This window comes from Delphinapterus leucas, chromosome 20 (assembly GCF_059928025.1).
Source record: "Delphinapterus leucas isolate spDelLeu-1000000601 "Yukka" chromosome 20, BTC_Dleu_Yukka2, whole genome shotgun sequence".
In the NCBI taxonomy this organism is placed as follows: domain Eukaryota; kingdom Metazoa; phylum Chordata; class Mammalia; order Artiodactyla; family Monodontidae; genus Delphinapterus; species Delphinapterus leucas.
Genome location: NC_143148.1, coordinates 43112428 through 43132779, shown reverse-complemented (window position 1 = coordinate 43132779; position 20352 = coordinate 43112428). Strand labels below are relative to the sequence as shown.

Here is a 20352-nt window from a genome sequence, read left to right as displayed (position 1 = left end):
CCTCTCAGCTGTGCAATGGAAATGGGCCTGGGAGTCAAAAGGTTGTGGCCACAGCAGGATTACAGGTGCAAGCCCACCCCCAAGACTCCTCTCCCGCCCACCCTGCTTACTCGGCCTTTTTCCCCAGGGGTGTACCAACCACCTTCTAACATTCTATTCTGTTTGTTGTCCCCCCCGTCCCCCCTTCTAGAATGGACATTCTGCACAGAGGGTGGGGATTTTCACCTGTAGTCTCAGCTTCCCAAGGTCCAGGCTGAATGCCCCGCACAGGGCAGGCTCAAGAGGCAGGAAAGTTAAGTTTGGGGCTCAAGTGGCTGGCTGACGCTAAGCACTCAAGAAAGCAGCAGCTGTCACCCTAATTTCCCTTCAACGTAAAAAGCAGGAATTGAACACTTTAAATTAAGCTGCTTTTTACAATTGATTTCTCTTTAGGAAGCAAATAGCCATGGTGGGAGGGGGAGGATGAAACTTTTAAAGCTCCCATTATGGTTTAAAGGGATGACCAGAGGGATAGCCATCTAAGCTCAGCTGTAAGTGGGGTTTTTTGGTTTGTTTTTCAGAAGAGGAAGAGCAAAATCAATGGAAAAAATAAGGGATCTAGGAATCTGGCTTCCTCGTCCACATCATAATGCACTACACCCCAAAGTCCCCAACAGATAGATAGGTCACCCCCATCCCCAGGGACCCTGCAGCCTCATTCTCCACAGCAAAGAGTCCCTTGAACAACTACTCACTGAGAGTCAACTACCTTCTAGGTGCCATGCTCAGGACACTTCACAGGGCATCCAGCCTGGTGGGTGGGAAGAAAGGAGAACTGAGGGAATCCCAACCTGAGAAGGTATTGGGAGGAGGGGGAATGTCCTGACCCAGGTCTTGGGAGCGGAAGATCAGGGAAGGCTTCTTGGAGGAAGCATCCACTGAGCTGGGCTTGAGAGAGGAGTTAGCCAGGCAGGGAGCTCAGGAAAGTGTCCTGGTGGAGGTGGGAGAGAGCCTAGGTACTCTAGGGAGGGACCGACAGCACCATTAGAAATGTGAATCCGTGAGCAAGGCCATGCTGGCCCAAGTCGATGAGAAGCCCGGGAGAGGCCCCAGGCCTCTGTGCTCAGCTACAGAGCCTGAGCAGCCAGAGGGCAGGGTCCAAGCTATTAACCACCAGCCTAATCCTCCCCATGGAAGGAGCCCCCTCAAACTACCCACTGAGTATTCCACTGCCCAGAATGAGGGTGGGAGGAGGTGTGTGGTGAAGAGACAGAACTGGCAGGACGTGGGGGGTGGATCTGGACTGAAGGGAAGAGACAAGGTCCTCCGCACTGACCACCTGCCCCTACCCCTGCCCTCCTCCATCACCCCTGCCCCGGATCCCTGGAACTCTTGCACACCGGCCCCCTGGCTCTCCCACTCTGCCTCAGGCCTCTGCCTGCTGCTCCCTGGGTCTGGAACAGCCTTACCCACATACATCCTTATCCTTCACTTTGCTTGGATCTTTGCCTACATGTCCCCTTCAGTGAGGCCCTCTCAGGCCACCCCACCGCTTCCCAGCAACTCCTCACTCAGAGTCGTTCTAAATATTTGTCGCCACCCAACACCCTAAATGTTTCACGTATTTATGTTTCTTGCCTGTTCCCATCAACACACTAGAATACAAACTCCACATGGAAAGAGATCCGTATGTGTCTGGTTCCCTCCTGCATCCTCAGTCCTGGAACGGTGCTTGGTACATAATAGCTATCATTATTTATTCAATGAATGAATGAACAAACGAACAAATGAATGGCAAAGAACAGGTGGTGCCATTTGCTGAGATGGGGACAGAGTAGTGGATTTTGGATAAGCATTTGGGGTGGCTGAGGGACTGCCAGGTGGGGCGGCCCCAAGTGAAGCACCAGGCCGGACCACGCTGGCCCGAGGGCCGCATGGATGGGGCAGCTCATTTCTGGTTCTCCACAGCCACTCCAGATGGCCCCAGCAGGGCCTGGGACTGACTCTGTCCAGTGGCCCCAGGGCAGACAGAGGGAGAAGAACCTGCTGCTCCTGTTCCCCGGGTTCTCCGAGCTTGCCTGGGTCTCTGCCCACAGGGCCCCAGCAGCCAGCCAGCAGCAGACACATTATACAGTCCTTCTATGGCCCCGGTAGGCCCTGTCAGCCTCAGAAGGCCAGGCCGGAATAGCCATGGTTCTGGTGGCGGGAGGGGGTTTCCTCGTAGCCCCCCACTCTCCTGGTAGCCTCCAGGGTGGGAAGCTCAGTTTCATGTCACCGTTCAAACATCCCCTCTGTCATATTTCTGGCTCCCAGAATCTGCACGGGAGGTCCCTCCCCACCCACCTCGGCTTCTGGCATATCATCCCCGCCCAACACCCCAGACCCCCCAGACCCGGCTCCCCAGCTGCCCCTGCAGAAGCTCCGCCAGCTGCTCCAGCCCACACAGGTCTTCCCCCACCTGGGTTCTGAATGCGCCCATTGTCTGATAACTTGGCATCCCAGCGTTTCGATGCTCCTCCCCTCATTTCCAAACCCCTCACCCCTCGCCTGTCTCCAAGCCCCTCGGGACAGGAGAAACCTCGTGACTTGACACAGAGGACACAGTAGGCACTCAAACACTGTACTGAGGGAACCTGGCTGGCTTCTGTGCCAGTAGAAACACCTTTCTGAGGTTAGAGGGAATGAGGGGGGAAAAGCTCCAATGGACTAACGTGCACAATTTTCCAGGGCATATTGTAAAGGAGAGGCGGGAGATGGGTTACGTATTACACTGCCATTTGTGGAAAACTCCAGTTTTTCAAAAACCCACAAATATGGGCACACACGTTCTGTAAACCCTTAGAAAAATGTCTGGGAGGATGCATGCCAAATCGCTCATGTTGGCCACCTGAGAAGGGGAGGGTGTTTGAACTTTCACTTACAGATCATTATTCAGGATTTCCTTGAGTGATTTGTTTAAGCTTTGTAACAGAATTTCAAACATATCTCAAAGTAGAGAAAATAGTATGATGAGCCCCACGTACCAACAACATGACGCACGGTGGTCTTATTACATTTACACCCCCATCCCAGACCCCTTATCTTTCCATCTGTAAATAATATGTCCCTGTGTATCTCCATCGGATCTAGACTCCTCCCTCTTTAAAAAAAAAAAAAAACCAATCCATTACTACCATCGTGACATTCCTTAAAAACAAGATACTTTCCCTCACATCCAGCTTGGTAGGGAGGTCAACAAGCTCTGGCATTCCTGCAAGTTAACTGGGTACCCTCTGCCCCGTGCCCCTGCCCCAGCCCCAAAGTGAAAAGAAGGAAACTTTCCGTGGCACTTTAGAAAAGAAAAAAATGACAGTAATTCAAAAGAACGTACGAAGCTCTGAAATGGTTGCTTGCAAACATTAGTCTCTGGACACAGTTCACCGTTCGGATTTTAAATGGAGCCCAAAGTGTCCAGGAACACCCCTTTAGTCTGTGCTTCCAAAGGAGCAGGCAGATCTCCAAGCTTTTTACCCAAAGGGCTAAAACTGGTAAAGGACTTAGAGGGCTGCGTGGGAGATCCAGAGGTTCCTTTCTAGGCCAAAGTGAAGACTCTAGAATGCAGATATTCTCAGAAAGGGAGCTGCTGAGCTCAGGGAGGGGTAAAAGCAGGCCAGGCTGGGAGGCACGGCTTTTCCATCCCACTGTCACTGTCACCAGCCATGACCCTGGATCAGCCAATAACCTCCAGAGGCTTTGGTTTTGTTATTTGAAGATGGAACTGTCATAGCACCTACCTCACAGTTTGGTGCAGGGATTAAATAATGAGATCCTACCTGAATAGCTTGAGTACTCAATAAATGGGTGTGATCAAATTATGGTTCCTGTTTAATCACAATATTATTATTATTCTAATTCTGACACCTATCAGCTGTGTGACTCTGGCCCAGCCACTTAACCTTGCTGAACTGGCCAATTCATGTATAAACTAAGAAACTAGATGACTCTTAAAGCCTCTTCTAATTCTGCCCCCAAAGAATGGATTTTTATGAATGAATCCAACTCTAGCTGTTCATTCTCATCTAAGAAAACAAACAAAAGATGATGAAGCATGGAGTTTTTAAAACATATGGATTTTTTAAAACATATTCTTTCGCTGTGAGTTTAGTGCTAAGCAATTCTAACTCTTCCTCTAGGGGGAGGGCCTATGAGAGTTTACAGAGACCTTGGAATTCCCTGCATGGAACAGGGCTACAGCAGCAAGGGAGTGAGGTGGAGCAGGCAAGATGCTCCCGGTGTGACCACAGGTGCTTTTGGTGTCAGAATCAGGAAAGGGCTGTCAGTCTCCAGAAATGCACTCCCTGTGCTTCAAACCAACCTCAGAAGTCTTACCCTAGTCCCTCCTGTTGCAATTTCTGCCCCGTTTCCTTTTACTCCGTTCTCCATGGGACCACGTGGAGGAGACCCTTTGCAAGTATTCAAAAGCAGATTAATTGGTTCTCAGCTTCCTCAAAGGCCAAGCCCCAGCCCAGGGAGGCTTAAGGATGCTGGCGCATGGGGGAAGAACAGAATTACTGAACTATTGATGGGCACAGCAGGAGGCTGGGCAAGGACCCCTGAGAGAGTAAACACATCAGTTTTGGTGAGAGAAGGTGCCTGTGATTTGATACCAATGCTGACCCTATTTCATGCATCATCAGGAAACCCTGAAAACCAAGCGCACCTCTCCAATGCCCAGGACTGGCTGTGGGAGGAATCTGTCCTCTGTGATCGGTAACAATCCCAGAGGCCAGAGATCTCCACATCACAGGCCCTCCTGCTTACACCATCTAAAATGCTCTTGACATTGCTTGTAACAGTGAAAAAATAGAAACATCCAGTATCCATCAACAAGGGACTGACTATACAGTAGAACACTATACAGCAGTTATAAATGAGCAAAAACTCCAAGATACATCAAGCCAAGAAAATAAGTACAGAACAGTGTGTTAAAAAGGGGGTGGGGTAGGGAGCAATAAGAATCTACACATACCTAACTCAAAAATATGGGAGGGCTTCCCTGGTGGCGCAGTGGTTGAGGGTCTGCCTGCTAATGCAGGGGACACGGGTTCGAGCCCTGGTCTGGGAAGATCCCACATGCCGCGGAGCAACTAGGCCCGTGAGCCACAACTACTGAGCCTGCGCGTCTGGAGCCTGTGCTCCGCAACAAGAGAGGCCGCAATAGTGAGAGGCCCGCGCACCGCGATGAAGAGTGGCCCCCGCTCGCCGCAACTAGAGAAAGCCCTCGCACAGAAACGAAGACCCAACACAGCCAAAAATAAATAAATAAACATATGTGGGGTTTTAAAAAAAAAAAAATGGGAAAAAAAATAACAATGGCTTATGAAAGGGATCTGAGAGAAGTTGGAGTTCACAGAAAAGCACCAGCCAGGTACAGGTACACTGGTGGTGGCATAAGCGTTGGGGTCAGCAGAACAGGGTTCAAATCCCTGCCTGCCACTTCCTAGCTTTGTGGCCTTGGGCAAGTCACTAACTCTCTACGAGTCTCAGTTTCCCCCTCTGTAAACTGAAGGTAATACTAGAATCAAGTTCATAGGACAGTTGAGCCACGTAGGTGTGACTATCAATCAGTGCAGTCACTTGGTGAGGGTCTGCCTGCCTGGACAGCAGCACTTGACCTGTGGACAAACAATCTGCATTTGAAGCAAAGGGACAAGGGGATGCAGCCCTTCTAATCCTCAGTTCTCTCTGGCTCCTTCCGTTCTTTAGCATTTACACATTTTTTTTTTAACCCCTTGACACAAGACTAAAGCAGAAACGTCTAATACTAAAAACTCAATACTTAAAGAGTGTTTGATATGTGCCAGGCACTGAAAGCACTTTATGTCCGTTAACTCATTGAATTTTCATCGCAACCCTGTGAAGTAGGAAATACAATTTTATCCCCCCTTTACAAGTGAGGGGACTGAGGCACAGAAAGGTTAACTAACTCAAGGCAAGAGTTGAGTCAGGATTTGAACCCAGGCGAACCTGTTTCTCATACCACTCTCCCCAATTCATCTTCACTCTCAGAGGCTTAGGGAGGCTGATTCCTTCATTTCACAGGTTAAAAGAGAAATAAATGCTGAAGATTAAAGCCACAACATTGACATCAAATCTCTGTTGAAACTAGGAGTAAAGCCTCACACCTGGTAAGTGATGTACAGTTTCCTAGGCTGAACAGCCTTCCCAGGTATTTAATTCCCAAAGTCTTAAGTACTCCCACGGCTCAGGCAAGAGGATTAGCAGGGGGAAAAAACAAAAGAGAGAGAGAGAGAAAGAAAGAGAAATCATAACTAAAATTTCCAAAGTCCAAAGAAAAATCAGCACAATTTACATGGAAGTTTCAAAATCAAAGACTCTGACGAGCTCTGAAACACCCATCTGCAAGGCATAGATGAGCATTCCTTTATAAATGCAGACTTGAAAAGGCAAAAGGCACAGGAAGTACACCCACAAATTCTCATTTCTCCAGAGAGTTTAGTCATGATTACTAGCCCAGGAGGTGGGGTGGGAATGAAACCAACCACATGACCCTAACCAAGCAGGTGTCGAACCCAGTCATTCCTGCAAGACCACAGGCTTCTTGTTAAGAGTGCAAAGATCTAGGGCCAGTATCTCCCGGGATATGAGTAAGAACAGGCACCTAAAGTACCTGTGACCATGAGAGGGTGATGTCACGGAGTTGATTCAACCTCTGATACTGATAACCTCACCAGGATGGCAGTGATTCAGGGCCCCGCCCCACCTGTCAATAGGGCCCAGGTTATTGTCCCAAGCTGACTCAAGTGATGACGTTCTCTATGGAAAAGCCACAACTTTTCCACAGACAAGTTGGTCAAATCATTCCCTTTCAAAGACTCCCACACAATTGTGATGAAGAATTTGTGGGGGAAGAAGTTTGCTGTCTGAAAATCCTCATACTGAAACCAGGCTTCATTCTAACTAGCAGGTCCTGGGACACTGGTATACATGTAAGCCCTCCGCCCTGCTGCCCCAAAAACATTCTGCCAGAGAAGTCTCATCCCTCTGCCATAAACTAGACGTAAAGCCATACTCCTCCTGGGCAACAGGCCAAGGGGAGGGGTAGCTTGGAAAGAACACTGGATCCTGGTTTGAATCCAATACCCTTTAAAGGAGATGTGGTAACAATTAGCTCTCAGGATTATTCTAGAAAAATGCCTGCCCAGAGTATTGTCTTTAAATGGCACCAAGGGACTTCCCTGGTGGTCCAGTGGTTAAGAATCCATCCGCCAATGCAGGGGACACGGGTTCAATCCCTGGTGTGAGAAGATCCCACGTGCCGCGGAGCAACTAAGCCCATGAGCCACAACTACTGAGCCCACGTGCCACAACTACTGAGCCCGTACACCGCAACTACTGAAGCCAGCACACTCTAGGGCTCACGCACCACAACTACTGAGCCCACGTGCTGCAACTAGTGAAGCCCACGTGCCTGGAGCCCGTGCTCTGCAACAAGAGAAGCCACAGCAACAAAAAGCCCGTGCACAGCAATGAAGAGTAGCTCCTGCTCGCCGCAACTAGAGAAAGCCTGCGCACAGCTATGAAGACCCAGCGCGCCATAAATTAATTTATTTTTTTTAATTAATTAATTTTTTAAAATAGCACCAATACGGACTTAAAGAATGTGGGAAGTCCAGCTCTCTCAAGAAACAGCCCAATCCTAATTACCAACCGAGCATCTCACTTCTTCAGGTCTTTACACAAATGTCATTCTTCTTAGTGACAACCTCTCTCCAATCCCTCCAGCCCCCAAATCCCTCCACCCCAACACACATAATTCTTATCACCCTTCCTGCAGTATTTTCTTTCCCTTCCATAGACCAGCATCCAATTGCCTCCTCCTATCTCCTCCAATTAGAAGGGAAGGAAGTCCAAGAGGACAGGGATTTTTGTCTTTTTCCCGTTACATCCTCAACACCTAGCGCAGTGCTAGATAGGTGCCCAACAAATTTATTCCTTGAACAAATGCCTCCGTCGTCCCAAGGGACTTCTCTCCCCGAGACATTCAGAGCAGGAACTATCCATCACCTTCACCTGGTTGCTCACAGACCATCTGGTTAGTTGGCTTTTCTTGCGGTAAAGAGCACAGACTTTGGAGACCAACAGCCACTGAACACGCGGCCAGGCTCTCCCACTTCCTGTCCTAGTGAACTACACTCTCTCACGCAGCTGCTCAGGGTCTGTCAATTCTCAGTGGTTTTGTGAGGTGTAAGGGAGAGAGACAGCATCTGGGAAGAGTTCTGGACACATAGTATGTACTAGTACTATCTGTACAATGTTGCTTAGGATAAGAAGAGAGGATGAAACAATTTTTTTAGTATGTCTCAAATATTGCATGGGACATACTGATACTAAAACATCAGTCATTGTTTACCTGAAATTCAAATGTAACTGGGCATCCTGTATTTTTTTTTTTCCATTTGCAGATGGTGGCCACTTTAATTTGAGCAATAATTGATACAAACCATTTGAAGGCAAATAAAGCATCCTATATTTTTGATGTTCAATCTGGCAACTCTGCCCATTAGGCATTATATTGCTGAAGGCGAAGTGATGCATCTTACATAAAGATTTATAAGATACTACCCTATAATACTCTCTCAGTGAATATTTATTGATCAGATGAATTTCGGAGCTGTGAGATTTTTGTCTTGGCCGTGAGATGACTGAGTTAGCCGTAGATTATTGTCGTTGAGTTTTTTGCATCTCTTTACAAGCTCCCTTCAGGTTCCTGCGCATTGCCAAAAACTGGAAGAATGGAAACTGGGTCTTGAACAATTAATGGGCCTGAAGGATGCTGCCGATACCCAGGAGAAAGGTGTTGGGTGTATCTGGAAGCCTTGCTCAAGGAAGGTGTCACCAGACAATAGGAAACCAAACAGATGGCCCTGGCGGCTCAGATCTCTGTTTAGATTTTGATCTGGTGCTTCCTTACACCAAGAAGTGTGGGGCAGAAATGGCTCATCTGACCTTTACACTCTAGACTGCAAGCTGTTTTGTGACAAGACAATGAGGTAAGGTTACACCAGCAGTGTGCAGGGCTCAGAGAAACTGGGGAGTGCCAAGTGGAGACACATGCCCTGAGAACATCCCCTTCTCCTTGTGTCCTTTCTGTGGCTGGTACTGAGAAAGTTCCCTCTTTTCTTTAAAACAGAAAGCACAACACCTGAAACTACTATGTTATATGTCAATTAGGTCTCATTTTATTTTTTGGAAAAAGGCACAGTGGAATAGCTTCTAAAAGCAAAAGATATGTACGGACCTATATATACACTCTGAAACCTCATTCCTTCATTCAACAAATAGTTACTGACATCTACTATGGGCCAGGAACAGTTCCAGGTGCAATACAGCCGGTGAGCTCAACAAGACAAAAGCCCCTGGCCTCCTGGAGTTTTTTTGTTGTTTGTTTTTTGTTTTTTAATATTTATTTATTTATGTGGCTGTGTTGGGTCTTAGTTGCGGCATGTGGGATATTAGTTGCAGCATGAGGGATCTAGTTCCCTGACCACGGATCGAACCTGGGCCCCCTGCAATGGGAGCATGGAGTCTTAACCACTGGACCACCAGGGAAGTCCCCCTCTTGGAGCTTTTGTTCTAGTGGGAGGAGAAAGACAATAGACAGGTGAAATACATGTTAGATGGTGAAAAGAGCTACAGAGGAAAACAAAGCAAAGAAGGGGGAAAGGGTTACTGCCTCAAATAGGGTGTTCAAGAAAGACCTCATTGAGAGGGTGACACTTGGGCAGAGAAGTTAAGACATAAAGGAGTGAGCCATGCAGGTAGCAGGGGGAAACAATTATTGACAGAGGTAATAGCCAGTGCAAAGGCCCTGAGGTAGAAATGTGCCTGGTGTGTTCTAAGTACAGTCAGGACAAGAGGTAAGGGGTGGAGGTGGGCGGGGAAGCAGATCATGGAAGGCTTGTAAGTCACAGAAAACGCTGGCTTTCGTTCTGTGTGAAATGGGAAACCACTGGCGGATTTTGAGTAGGAGTGATGCTTTCTAACTTAAATTTTAAAAACCATCACTGACTGCTGAGTGGAGAAAAGGCTGTTGGTAGAGGGGCAGAGGAAGCAAGAAGACCAGAAAGGAGGCTGTTGCATCGAGGTGAAGACACTCAAAAACGTCTTTGGGGAAAACTCTCCTGGGAGTCTGAGTACCAAACCACACAAACAGGTGTTCTTCTTAGCCTTCAACCTGCCCAGGTATCATAAATCTGAAAGGCTGTTGGATTGTTACAAGCCCTTCTAATTACAAAGCCCACTAATGATTATCTAGACCTTGGCCAGTTATCCCACGGGGTCCTGTGCTGGCCACCATTTATGATTTTCCTCATGGGAACAGGTTCAACTCTTCAGGCAGACCCCAGAAGTTCCCAGCAGTAACATCTGAGCTCACAGGGATCTGGGCACACTCCGTCTATTCCCAGTGTGGACAGATCCACAGCCAGACCTCTGCTTGGTGCCCACACCTTGAGTTGGTCCCACTTGGAACATGAGTTTGTTTAGGACAGGTTCCCTCCCAACCCACCATGAATGCCAGTATAATTGCATTTTCAGAGACTCAGAAAGTCGAAAAGAAGAAAGTAAAAGAAGTGCAGTTCACCTAGCATTTTTAGGAAGTGAAAGTCAAAAGGGACAGAGGCTGAAAATGGCTCAGAGGCGAAAGACAAAAGAGGTGCTTCAGAGGCAAAAAAAAAAAAAAAAAAGCCTGAATTCTAGCAACACAATTAAAAGTAGCAAGATGCAAAAGGTGTAAAGACCTCTTTTCCAAAGGGCAGGAGGAACTCGCCTTAGAAAGGTGAATTAGTTTCACTGGAGATGCAGTTTGGCAACGAGGCAGTCGAGGGCGTGGGAAAGGGCACGGGTTTTAGAAGACAGAAGTCCAGCTCTGCCACTACCTGGCTGGGTGACCTCAGACAAGTTGTCCAACTTCTGAGTCTGTAGGAGATAATGACAGTTCCCGTCTTGGGCCACCGTGAGGCTTAACCAAGCTGTCAGGTCTGTGAGGACCCACTTTTGCAGGCCCCACTCCTGACACTGGTTAGAAACAAATACTTTTATTTTTATTTGTTGGCCGCCTCCAAATAAATACTCTCAGCATAGCCCTTCCATTATGTTCTCCTCCAGTGTGTGGGGTCCCTGTAAAACCTCTGCATCTATTGACACAAGACTAAGGAGAAAAGACCACTGTCCTATACAAATTCCTACTGAAACTGGTGCCTGCTGTTCACCCAAGCTCCAGCCCTGAAATTCCCAAACACCCTCCAGATGATGCCACTTCTGGGTCCTTCAAACTTAACACTTTCCTAACCAAGAATAAATTTTCCTTCCCCAACTTGCTCCTACTTTCTCCTCTATTCCCAGCAAAGGATGTCCTCTCATTCACCAAGATCCAGGGGGTAAAACTGAGCACTCCTCGCTCAGAAAATATCCTCTGAATATTTTCCCACCCCAGTGACATTCTCCAGTATATTGGAATTAGCCACTGAGGGAGGGGGCGTATCAGAGAATTCCTGGAATCTCCCTGAGGGCCCCCAGCACTGGCTGCTTCTCTGGGCACCCCCCATCTCCACTCCGTCTGCTCTAATTTGTGCCCGCAGAGCTCTCCTTCACCGGCACGGCAGGTCGACCAGCCGTATCCTTCCCCTATCAAGGGTGCCCTTGGATCCTTGGCCTCAGGATGGGCAATCAGATGCCCACACCCTGGCTGGCACTGGGTATTTATTCATCAAACATTCCTGATCTCGCCACTGGAGTTGTCCAGGGCGATGAATCAGGTGGCAGCAGACTCCTGGGGAGCTTTTAAAAATGCCATGTCAGAACCCCACCTTCAGAGACTGCAGCTCAGTGAATTTTCAGGTTTTTGAAGTGCTCCAGGTGATTTGATGCTTAGCCATGTGGGTAAACCATGGTCTCAGAGGCTGGGGCAGAGCGTTTTTTGGCAATAGGGAAAAGACAGGCACCCTTAAGCCATGTGTATTATGAAATATGTTTAAAAACCAAGCAAAAGCTGCCAGGTTCAAGGTCACCCTGATTTCCTGCACCCCCCCACCCGGACCCTTTTGTACCTTGCCCACTCCTCCCACCCCAATTCTGAACAATATTCATGGGCAGGTCCACAGACAACCCCACTCCAGCCCTTCCCAAGCACACTGCACAGTGGCAAGCAAGAAAACACCGCAGCATTTCCTTTCCTAGCAAAGGGCACTTTGGTCTAGTCACTGTTTGCTGTTTGCAGAGCAGTGTTTGCTTTAACACAGAAACAGGGAGAGTGAGGAAACTGGTTTGGCTGGTTTGCCAGGTGGGAGAGAGCACAGGGAAACGTTTGAACCAAAGGTAAAACAAGGGAGAGTCTCAAACTGAAGGCACCAAATACTCCAGGGGCTTTAATATGTAATATTCATTGGGCACTTAATATACACTGTGACATGGGTACTATTATGCCCATTTTACAGAAGGGGAATCTAAGGCTTAGAAAGTCCTTGGCCAATGTCCCTCAGCTGGCAAGGGGCATTACCTGGATTTCAATCTAGGCAGTCTGACTCAAGAACCTTCTAAATGTTCTTGGGCCTTGGGAGGTGGGGGAGTGGAGAACTGAGGTAGATACAGGAAGGAAAGGGAAGAGGAAAAATGCAGAAAGAGGGGGCTTAAAACGCTCCCAACAGTAACAAGCAAAAGCTGAAGTATATAAAAGGAAAACTTACAATAGTAAGAGAGAAAAGGCAGGGGAGAGGGAGGGGAGAGGGAGGGGAGAGGGAGGGGAGAGGGAGGGGAGAGAGAGAGACACCACAATTTTTTTTAATGGACCAAAGACAAAAAAAACACTTTAAAGTGTCTAACTGCCCTTCCATTTCCAGAATCGGGTTTGAGGTCTCCCCTCTGTGCCCTCCGTGGCTTTCAGAGGGAAGCACTAAGTACACTGTATCCCTGGGACACACTTATCACTACAGTCTGGCTTCAAGAGCCACTGGCTGGGCATGCAGCCTTCACAAGCATCTTAGAAAGTTCTAACAGACGCAGCTCTCCCTGCCAATTACAATCAACGTTGAGCGCTGGCCCAAGGCCACAGTTTGAGAGGAAGAAAATAAGCCAAGGTATGAGGTAGTAAATATTCATTCATTCATTCATTTGTTGAAAATAATACGAGTGCCTACTCTGTCGCTAAGAAATATGAGCCACTATTTAATGACTCCTTCCTGTTTCCTTACCATCCTTCTCACTCACTTTATGTTCAGCCCACTCGGCTTTATTCATTACTGTAATCCCAGGGTTCAGCCCAGTGCTGACACTCAATAGGCACCCACGTGTGTTGACAAGAGAATCTAAACAAATAAACAAATATGGATATTTAATCCTCACAACAAACCTATAAGTATTATTGCCCACCCCACCCCCCAATTTTACAGATGGGAAACAGGCTCATAGAAGCAAAGTGATTTACCCAAGGTCACACAGCTAGTAGCTGAAATTCAAACCTGGTCTTTCATACTCATGGAACTATCCTGACCAGCCCTAGCCCATTCCCTTCCTTGAAAGCCTACAGCCCTGAAAGAAGATGGGGGTTGAGGCAGAGTGGAAACCCAGAAAGTCTGGATTGTGATGGGTGTCTCTTAGGGATTTCTGGGTATGGGCAGCTTCTGGGAGATGTGAGAGCTGATTGCTTCAGCATCCAGCTTATCTGGGGCTGCGCTTGGAAGGCTTAGAAGGAGCATTTCGGAGGAAAAGGCTCACCCAATAAAAAGCCCCAGAAAGCAAACAGGGATTTCCATAAACACCTGGCTGAGAGGATAGGCAGGTCTAGAGGCCCCGTACAGAAGCAGCAGGTGCCAGCCTTCCTTAGATGGCTTTGCAGGGCTCAGGACTTTCTGCCACTCCTTGTGAGACACAAAGGCAAGGGCAGGAGAATGACTCATTAGTCTCCTTCCCCAGGGAGATTTGCACCAACCATTGACACAGATGTAACAGGGAAGTGATGTTTAGGAGTTGGAGGGGTGAGGGAGTAGGGATCCTATGATGTAAGGTGACCCCAAAGCAGGCGTCCGTATTTGTTTTTTAAAACCTAGTTTAGGGACTTCCTTGGTGGTACAGTCGTTGAGAATCCATCTGCCAATGCAGGGGACACAGGTTCAATCCCTGGTCGGGGAGGATCCCACATGCCGAGGAGCAACTAAGCCGATGCTTCACAACTACTGAGCCCGCGCACCTAGAGCCCATGCTCCACAACAAGAGAAGCCACCGTGGAACTTCCCTGGTGGCACAGTGGTTGAGAAACCGCCTGCCAATGCAGGAGACATGGGTTCGATTCCTGGTCCGAGAAGATCCCACATGCCGCGGAGCAACTAAGCCCGTGTGCCACAACTACTGAGCCTGCGCTCTAGAGCCTGCGTGCCACAACTACTGAGCCCACGTGCCGCAACTACTGAAGCCCGCGCACCTAGAGCTCATGCTCCGCAACAAGAGAAGCCACCCCAATGAGAAGCCCGCGCACTGCTACGAAGAGTAGCCCCCGCTCACCGCAACTAGAGAAAGCCCGTGCGCAGCTACGAAGACCCAGCGCAGCCAAGGAAAAAAAAAAAAACTTAAAAAGCAAAAAAATACTTTAAAGAGAAGCCACCGCAGTGAGAAGTCCCCGCACCGCAAGGAAGAGCAGCCCCCAGAGCAGCTCCCGCTCACCGCAACTAGAGAAAGCCTGCATGCAGCAACGAAGACCCAGTACAGCCATAAATAAATAAATAGATAGATAGATAGATAGATAAAGTCTAGTTTAATTAGGGGGCCTGCATACCGTTTCCATCACCTTTCAGCACATCTTTTAGAAGAAGGAGGAAATGGGTGTATTTAATCCTTACAGCTGGATGCCTGTGAGCAAGGTCAATCCATCAAGCAATCAGAGCTCAAACCCAAAATATAAGCCCTGTTTGCCCAAGGTCAGGTGGAGGAGGAAGCAAAGCAAGGAAACCATTGGTTTGAAAGCCTGCCTGCTTTTTTTCCCACCCCTCAATCAACTGAAAGCTGAGTGCACAAGTATTATCCTGAGATTGGAAACTGTCTAACAGCCTGGGTTTTTCAAACCAGTTTTTGCTTTAAAAAAAAAAAAAAAAAAGGAAAATAATCAGAAACTCTAAAGAACCAGTTTACAGTTGTGGTTTTGGTGTCGTTTATATGTACGTTCTCCATTCTAAAAACGTAGAGAGAAATCAAAGGAACACAAAGCTGAGTGAGACTGTGAGGTTGGCCATCTCACAGGGCACAGGAACGACCCCAGAAAACCACCCCAAGATCCTCTAAGTTTAATCAAAACCCTATTTGTGACACTCTTCAGCCACCTGTGGACATAACGCAATAGGTTCCTTGTTCTCAGACTCCCATGCAGCAAATTCCCCACAGGGCCAATGTTTAAACCTGGTACTAATGTTGCATGCCTCCATCTTCCTGGACTGTCCAAAGAGAATGAGGTCACCTCCCTAAATCCTGGCTGCCTTTTTAAATCACAAAGCCAGTTCCCTGATTGCATGTGTGATTTTACCAGAAGGGCGCTTTCATCTGATTCCACATTGGAGTGGTAGGAGACCCCATCGTCCAAAAAGGCCAAAAAAATTAAATGTCAGGAAATCTGTTGACTGGGGCTGGGTACGTGGACATAAAGGGAACTGGAACCAGCCACACAAGCAGCTTCCAGAGGATACTTCTCCCACCAACACTACCAGCTATAGGCCCCTTCCACTTCCCACCAGGTCTGGCCCACCTCCATCACCACCAGCCCCCTCGGAGTCCCGCCCTATCAACACCTCTGCTCTCCAGGGTACATAGGGAGGATGATGCCTATTTCACGATGGACACAAATTCCCCAAATACCCTCTTTCTTTTTTTTTCGGGATTATTGAGAAGCGTAAAGAATGGGAGAAAGACCGGCTGTGGCTCCCTGAGCAGATCAAGAAATTGCCTTATGCTTCAGTCTCCTCATCGCAAAACAGAAATAACAATGGTACCCACCGTCACACAGTTCAATGAGGTAAAACATGTAAAGCGCTTGTCCCAGAGTCTGGTTCAAAACCGAATAGGTGGGGCTATTAATAATAACATTTATGTTATTATTAACATGTAATAACATTATTACTGGTCAGATACAAAAGCTTGGTGGTGGTGGTGGAGGGAATAAAAACTAGACTAACCCACCCTTGGTGCTACAAAGATGTCTTGGTGAAGGAAAACAAAGTGACCAACACTTGTGTTGCAACACCTCATACACAGATGCACACACCATTTCTAACCCTTGCCCCGAATTCAAGGTTCAGTCAACTTTGCCTCCTCCCAGAAGCCAGTCTTCACTGCCCACTGATACCCATCAGAACACCCCAGGGCACCCATACTCTGCCACCTAAGTGCCCATGTCCCACAATGTTCTCTAAGCGGGTCCTGGGACATTTCTTAGCAACCTGCTGGAGTGTGAAATACCAGGGGCAGGGATGAAGTATCCCTATATCTCCTCAATCACTCCCGGGGGCCCAGCATAGGGCCGGGCAGAACATCAAGCAGAGACTGGCCGAGTAATGGTGGACCCACTGCAAAACCAGGCAGACAACACTTCCTTTCTGACCCAATAGAAAGCTCCACACAACACAGACGTGACTCAGAAAAGCAAATATGTTTAATCAATCAAGCTGTTTAAAAAAAAAAAGTCTCCTACTGTTGGAACAACTTTCAAAGTTCAAAAAAACTTTCAGACAACAGCATGATTGCTGTAGATTTTTCACATGGCCAAACACTGGAAGAATAAACAGTGAATTGCCTTAGGGGAACTGTGGGTGATTTCTCATTTCAAAAAGTGTTTCTTTTATTGTTATGATACTTGCCCTACCAACTAAATCAAGAGGGAGGAGAAAGTCCTTTGGTAGGAAATAAGCACCTGGGAATCAGTGAAACCAGAAGAGAAACCAACATTCCCTTGCTCTCACTCCTGGGCAACAGTGAAGTGAAACAAAGCAAACTCTAGAATCCTGATTATCACAGTGATAAGACCCAGAGGCACACTGTGTCCGTTTTCATTCCCTGAGTCAGAGCTACCAGGTTTTTGAAACACACACACACACACACACACACACACACACAAACACACACACACCATTATTCCTTGGGGGAATGGTACCTGTATCAAAATGTTTTCATCTCTATGAGCAAAAGCCACAGTCTGGTGACTAAGAGAGGGCTCCTCAGTCATCCCAGAGATGTTGCAGAATGGGGCCTTGGAGTCAGATCCTAGCTCAGATTCTTGCTCTGCTGAACCTGGGGCAAGTGGGCTCCACCCTCCTGAGCCTCACATTTGCTCATCTGTACCACGGGAATTACCACCCACCCCCACCCTCTTCCCACACATCAGGTTTTTGCAGCCTAAAATGATAGACTGTCTCAAAGTGGTCAGGATGGGCTTCCCTGGTGGTGCAGTGGCTAAGAATCCACCTGCCAATGCAGAGGACATGGGTTCGAGCCCTGTTCCGGGAAGATCCCACAGGCCACGGAGCAACTAAACCGGTGCACCACAGCTACTGAGCCTGTGCTCTAGAGCCCACGAGCCACAACTACTGAGCCCACATGCCACAACTACTGAAGCCTGCGGGCCTAGAGCCCGTGCTCTGCAACAAGAGAAGCCAGCACAATGAGAAGCCCGCGCACCGCAACAAAGGGTAGCCCCCGCTCGCCGCAACTAGAGAAGAGCCCTCACGTAGCAATGAAGACCCAATGCAACCAAAACTTTTAAAAAAATAAAAAAATCAGTAGCCCTGAAAAAATTATATATATAAAGTGGTCAGGACAATATGAGACACACTGAAGGCCTCTAATAAGTGCCCCCCATAACTAAGTCAACCATACAAGATAGCCCCCTCAACCCCAACTACTCTATCATGGCAAAAGTTTAGATCCCTGCATCTGTGTAAATTACAAAGGGGTGTCACCTGAGTCAGGGAAGAAGGGGCTCGCCCAGTCCAGCCCAGGGGTGTGGGTGCGCAATTTCTCGGACCCTTCCCACTCCCACCCCACCCCGCTCAGGGACAACTGCGGCGCGCCCTCACCTCTGCCCAGGACTCGGCCTCTCTCCAAGTGCAGCCGGGGCACGGTGAACGTGTAGCTCTCGGCGCCAAAGCCGGGATTGCAGGGCTCCGGCTCCTGGCAGAGCCACGATGAGACCTGGGGTAGGAGAAAGACATGGAACCCGGGTGACTTGAGAGGGTCCCCTCCCGCCCACACCGAAACCAACAGTGCCTCCCCTCCCTCGCTCCCGGCGCCAGGACTGTGGGAGTGACCCACCCCCATGCCCATCCCCATCCCCCCGGGCAGGCAGCCACGCCAAACTCTTTCATTCGGAAACCTGTGGCCGCCAAGCCCCCAGGACTTCCCAGGAGAGGCGGCTGCTGGGTCACCTTCTCCAGACCTAGCACCCCTTTCCTTCCAGTCTCCTTTTTAATTTCATTGGAGGCATCTTTACGCTTCCAAATTCCACTTTCCCTATACCGGGAGAGCTCCCACTCTTAAGCCCAGTTCCTCAGACCGAGGGGCGTTCCAACCCCTTTTGACCCTACTTTCTTGTCCCGGGGACGTCCCCATACCTATTTACCACCCTTTCTTTACAGGGCAGGTGCCTCCTTTATCTGTTGGTTCCCCTTGCCTTACCTCAGGGGTCGTTCCTACTACTCCCGGCTCCCCCCGGACTTGCACCAGGGCTCCCCTACCCCATACCCCGACGCCCACCCTACTCCATGCCCTCCGCTGCCCGCCCTTAGCCCACCCGAGTCCCCGGAGGCTGCAGTGAGGCGCGCCCCCCCACCTCAGGCATTTGCGGGAGGCAGTGGGCAAAGCCGCGCTCGCCCTTCACCCTCACCCGCTCCCACTCCCTTCTCCGTGGAATCCAGAGCGCGGCGCAGTTTCCAGGCCATTCAGGCCCTTTGTACCCAAACTTTCTTGGAAGAAGAGGGACTGGGGATGACAGGAGAGAGGAAGGGACGACGAAAGAGAGGAAGGGGCTGGGGGCCGGGGTGCGGTTGGTGGGTCCGGAAGGCGTCTCCTGCAAAGTCAGGGGACCCAACGTACCTGCAGCAGCAGCAGCAGCAGGAGCGCAGAGAGGCTGCGGCACAGAGGGCCCATGGCGGGCCGGGCGGGGGTCGAGTAGGGTCCGGCCGAGCTGGGCCGGGTCGAGTCTGGCAGAACTTCCGCGAATTCACAGGTGCTTTAGGGTTCCGGACGCCACTGAGCTGGGCAGTGCCGCGGGAGCCAGGTGAGCCTCGGCGGCCCCGCCTCCGGCACCGCTGATTGGCTGAGGATGCACCTGCCCGGCCGCAGCCAATGACCGGCGCGGAAAGGCCTCGGGCTTCCTCCGCTGGCTTGGGCGGACGCTCCGCCCCCGCTCCCGCCCCCCAGCCTCATGCCGACCCGGTGACCGGATTGTAGAGCCAGAGCAGCGGGTAGGGCTCCATGATTCCTATTACCATCAGGTTTGAATACCAGCCTCGCGGTGGCTCACTAACACCTGGGACCAGAAAGGATTTTACTCTTTAACTACTTCTGTCTTTTTAACTTCAGGTCTCCATCGGTTCGTGAATCTGCAAATCAATTCACTGGGCGGGACCCCGCCCCCCCGCCCCCCCGCCCTTCAAAGCTTCAGTTTCTCCACCTTCCCAATGGGAATAATAATCACCGAGCCTCCCTGTGTTGTTGTGAAGTTGTCATACAATTAATAAGACCAATGTTTGCTGCACCACAAAAGCTCGATACAGAGGTGAGGGATGATAATAGTTAACAATAGGTGCTGGGCATTAAAAGTTACTGTGCCGGTCTCCGTGCTAAGCATGACATTAACCATCTCATTTAATCTCATCTCAAAACAACACAAGAGCTGTGTTATTATTCCCATTTGATAGGCAGACAACTGAGGCATAAAGAATTTGAAGCCAGTAGGAAGTGATAGAGGACTGGAACCCACCTCCCTCTGATTCCAGAGCCCCTATTCTATTAACTTCACCTCATGTGGTCCCACAAAATCGCCAGCAGGAGCTGCAGTTTTCAATCTGTCCTTTAATGTTGACTGGAAGAGATCCATTAGAGATCACCCAAACCTTTCATTTGCAAATAACTCTTTCTATGTCCCATGCAATGGACACCATCTTTCCCTCTACCCTTGAATCATGATCAGAACTACAGTAGGTGTAAAAAGAAATGGTAATTATGTGATATGATGGGGGTGTTAGCTATGAGTTAGGTATGTGTTAGCTAAGTGTTAGTTACTATGGTAGTAATCATTTTGCAATATATGTAAGTGTATCAAATCAACATTTTGTACAC

The 20352-nt window shown here is 49.0% G+C and overlaps 1 protein-coding gene across 6 annotated transcripts in view; it reads right to left on the bottom strand.

Moving 5' to 3' along the window:
• The window catches only part of CDH1 (cadherin 1), a 78860-nt gene extending 59575 nt beyond the window's left edge, over positions 1 to 19285 (bottom strand). For 2 of the 6 annotated variants that reach the window (XM_022583350.3, XM_089902387.1), the window contains exons 1-2: positions 19105 to 19285; positions 18090 to 18204 (exon numbers count right to left, since the gene is read on the bottom strand). In XM_022583350.3, the coding sequence (XP_022439058.1) occupies positions 18090 to 18204; positions 19105 to 19158 (169 nt within the window). In that variant the 5' untranslated portion in view covers positions 19159 to 19285. The other 4 variants (XM_089902390.1, XM_089902392.1, XM_089902388.1 and 1 more) reach the window with 4 other exon arrangements.
• Between the last annotated feature and the right edge of the window lie 1067 nt (positions 19286 to 20352).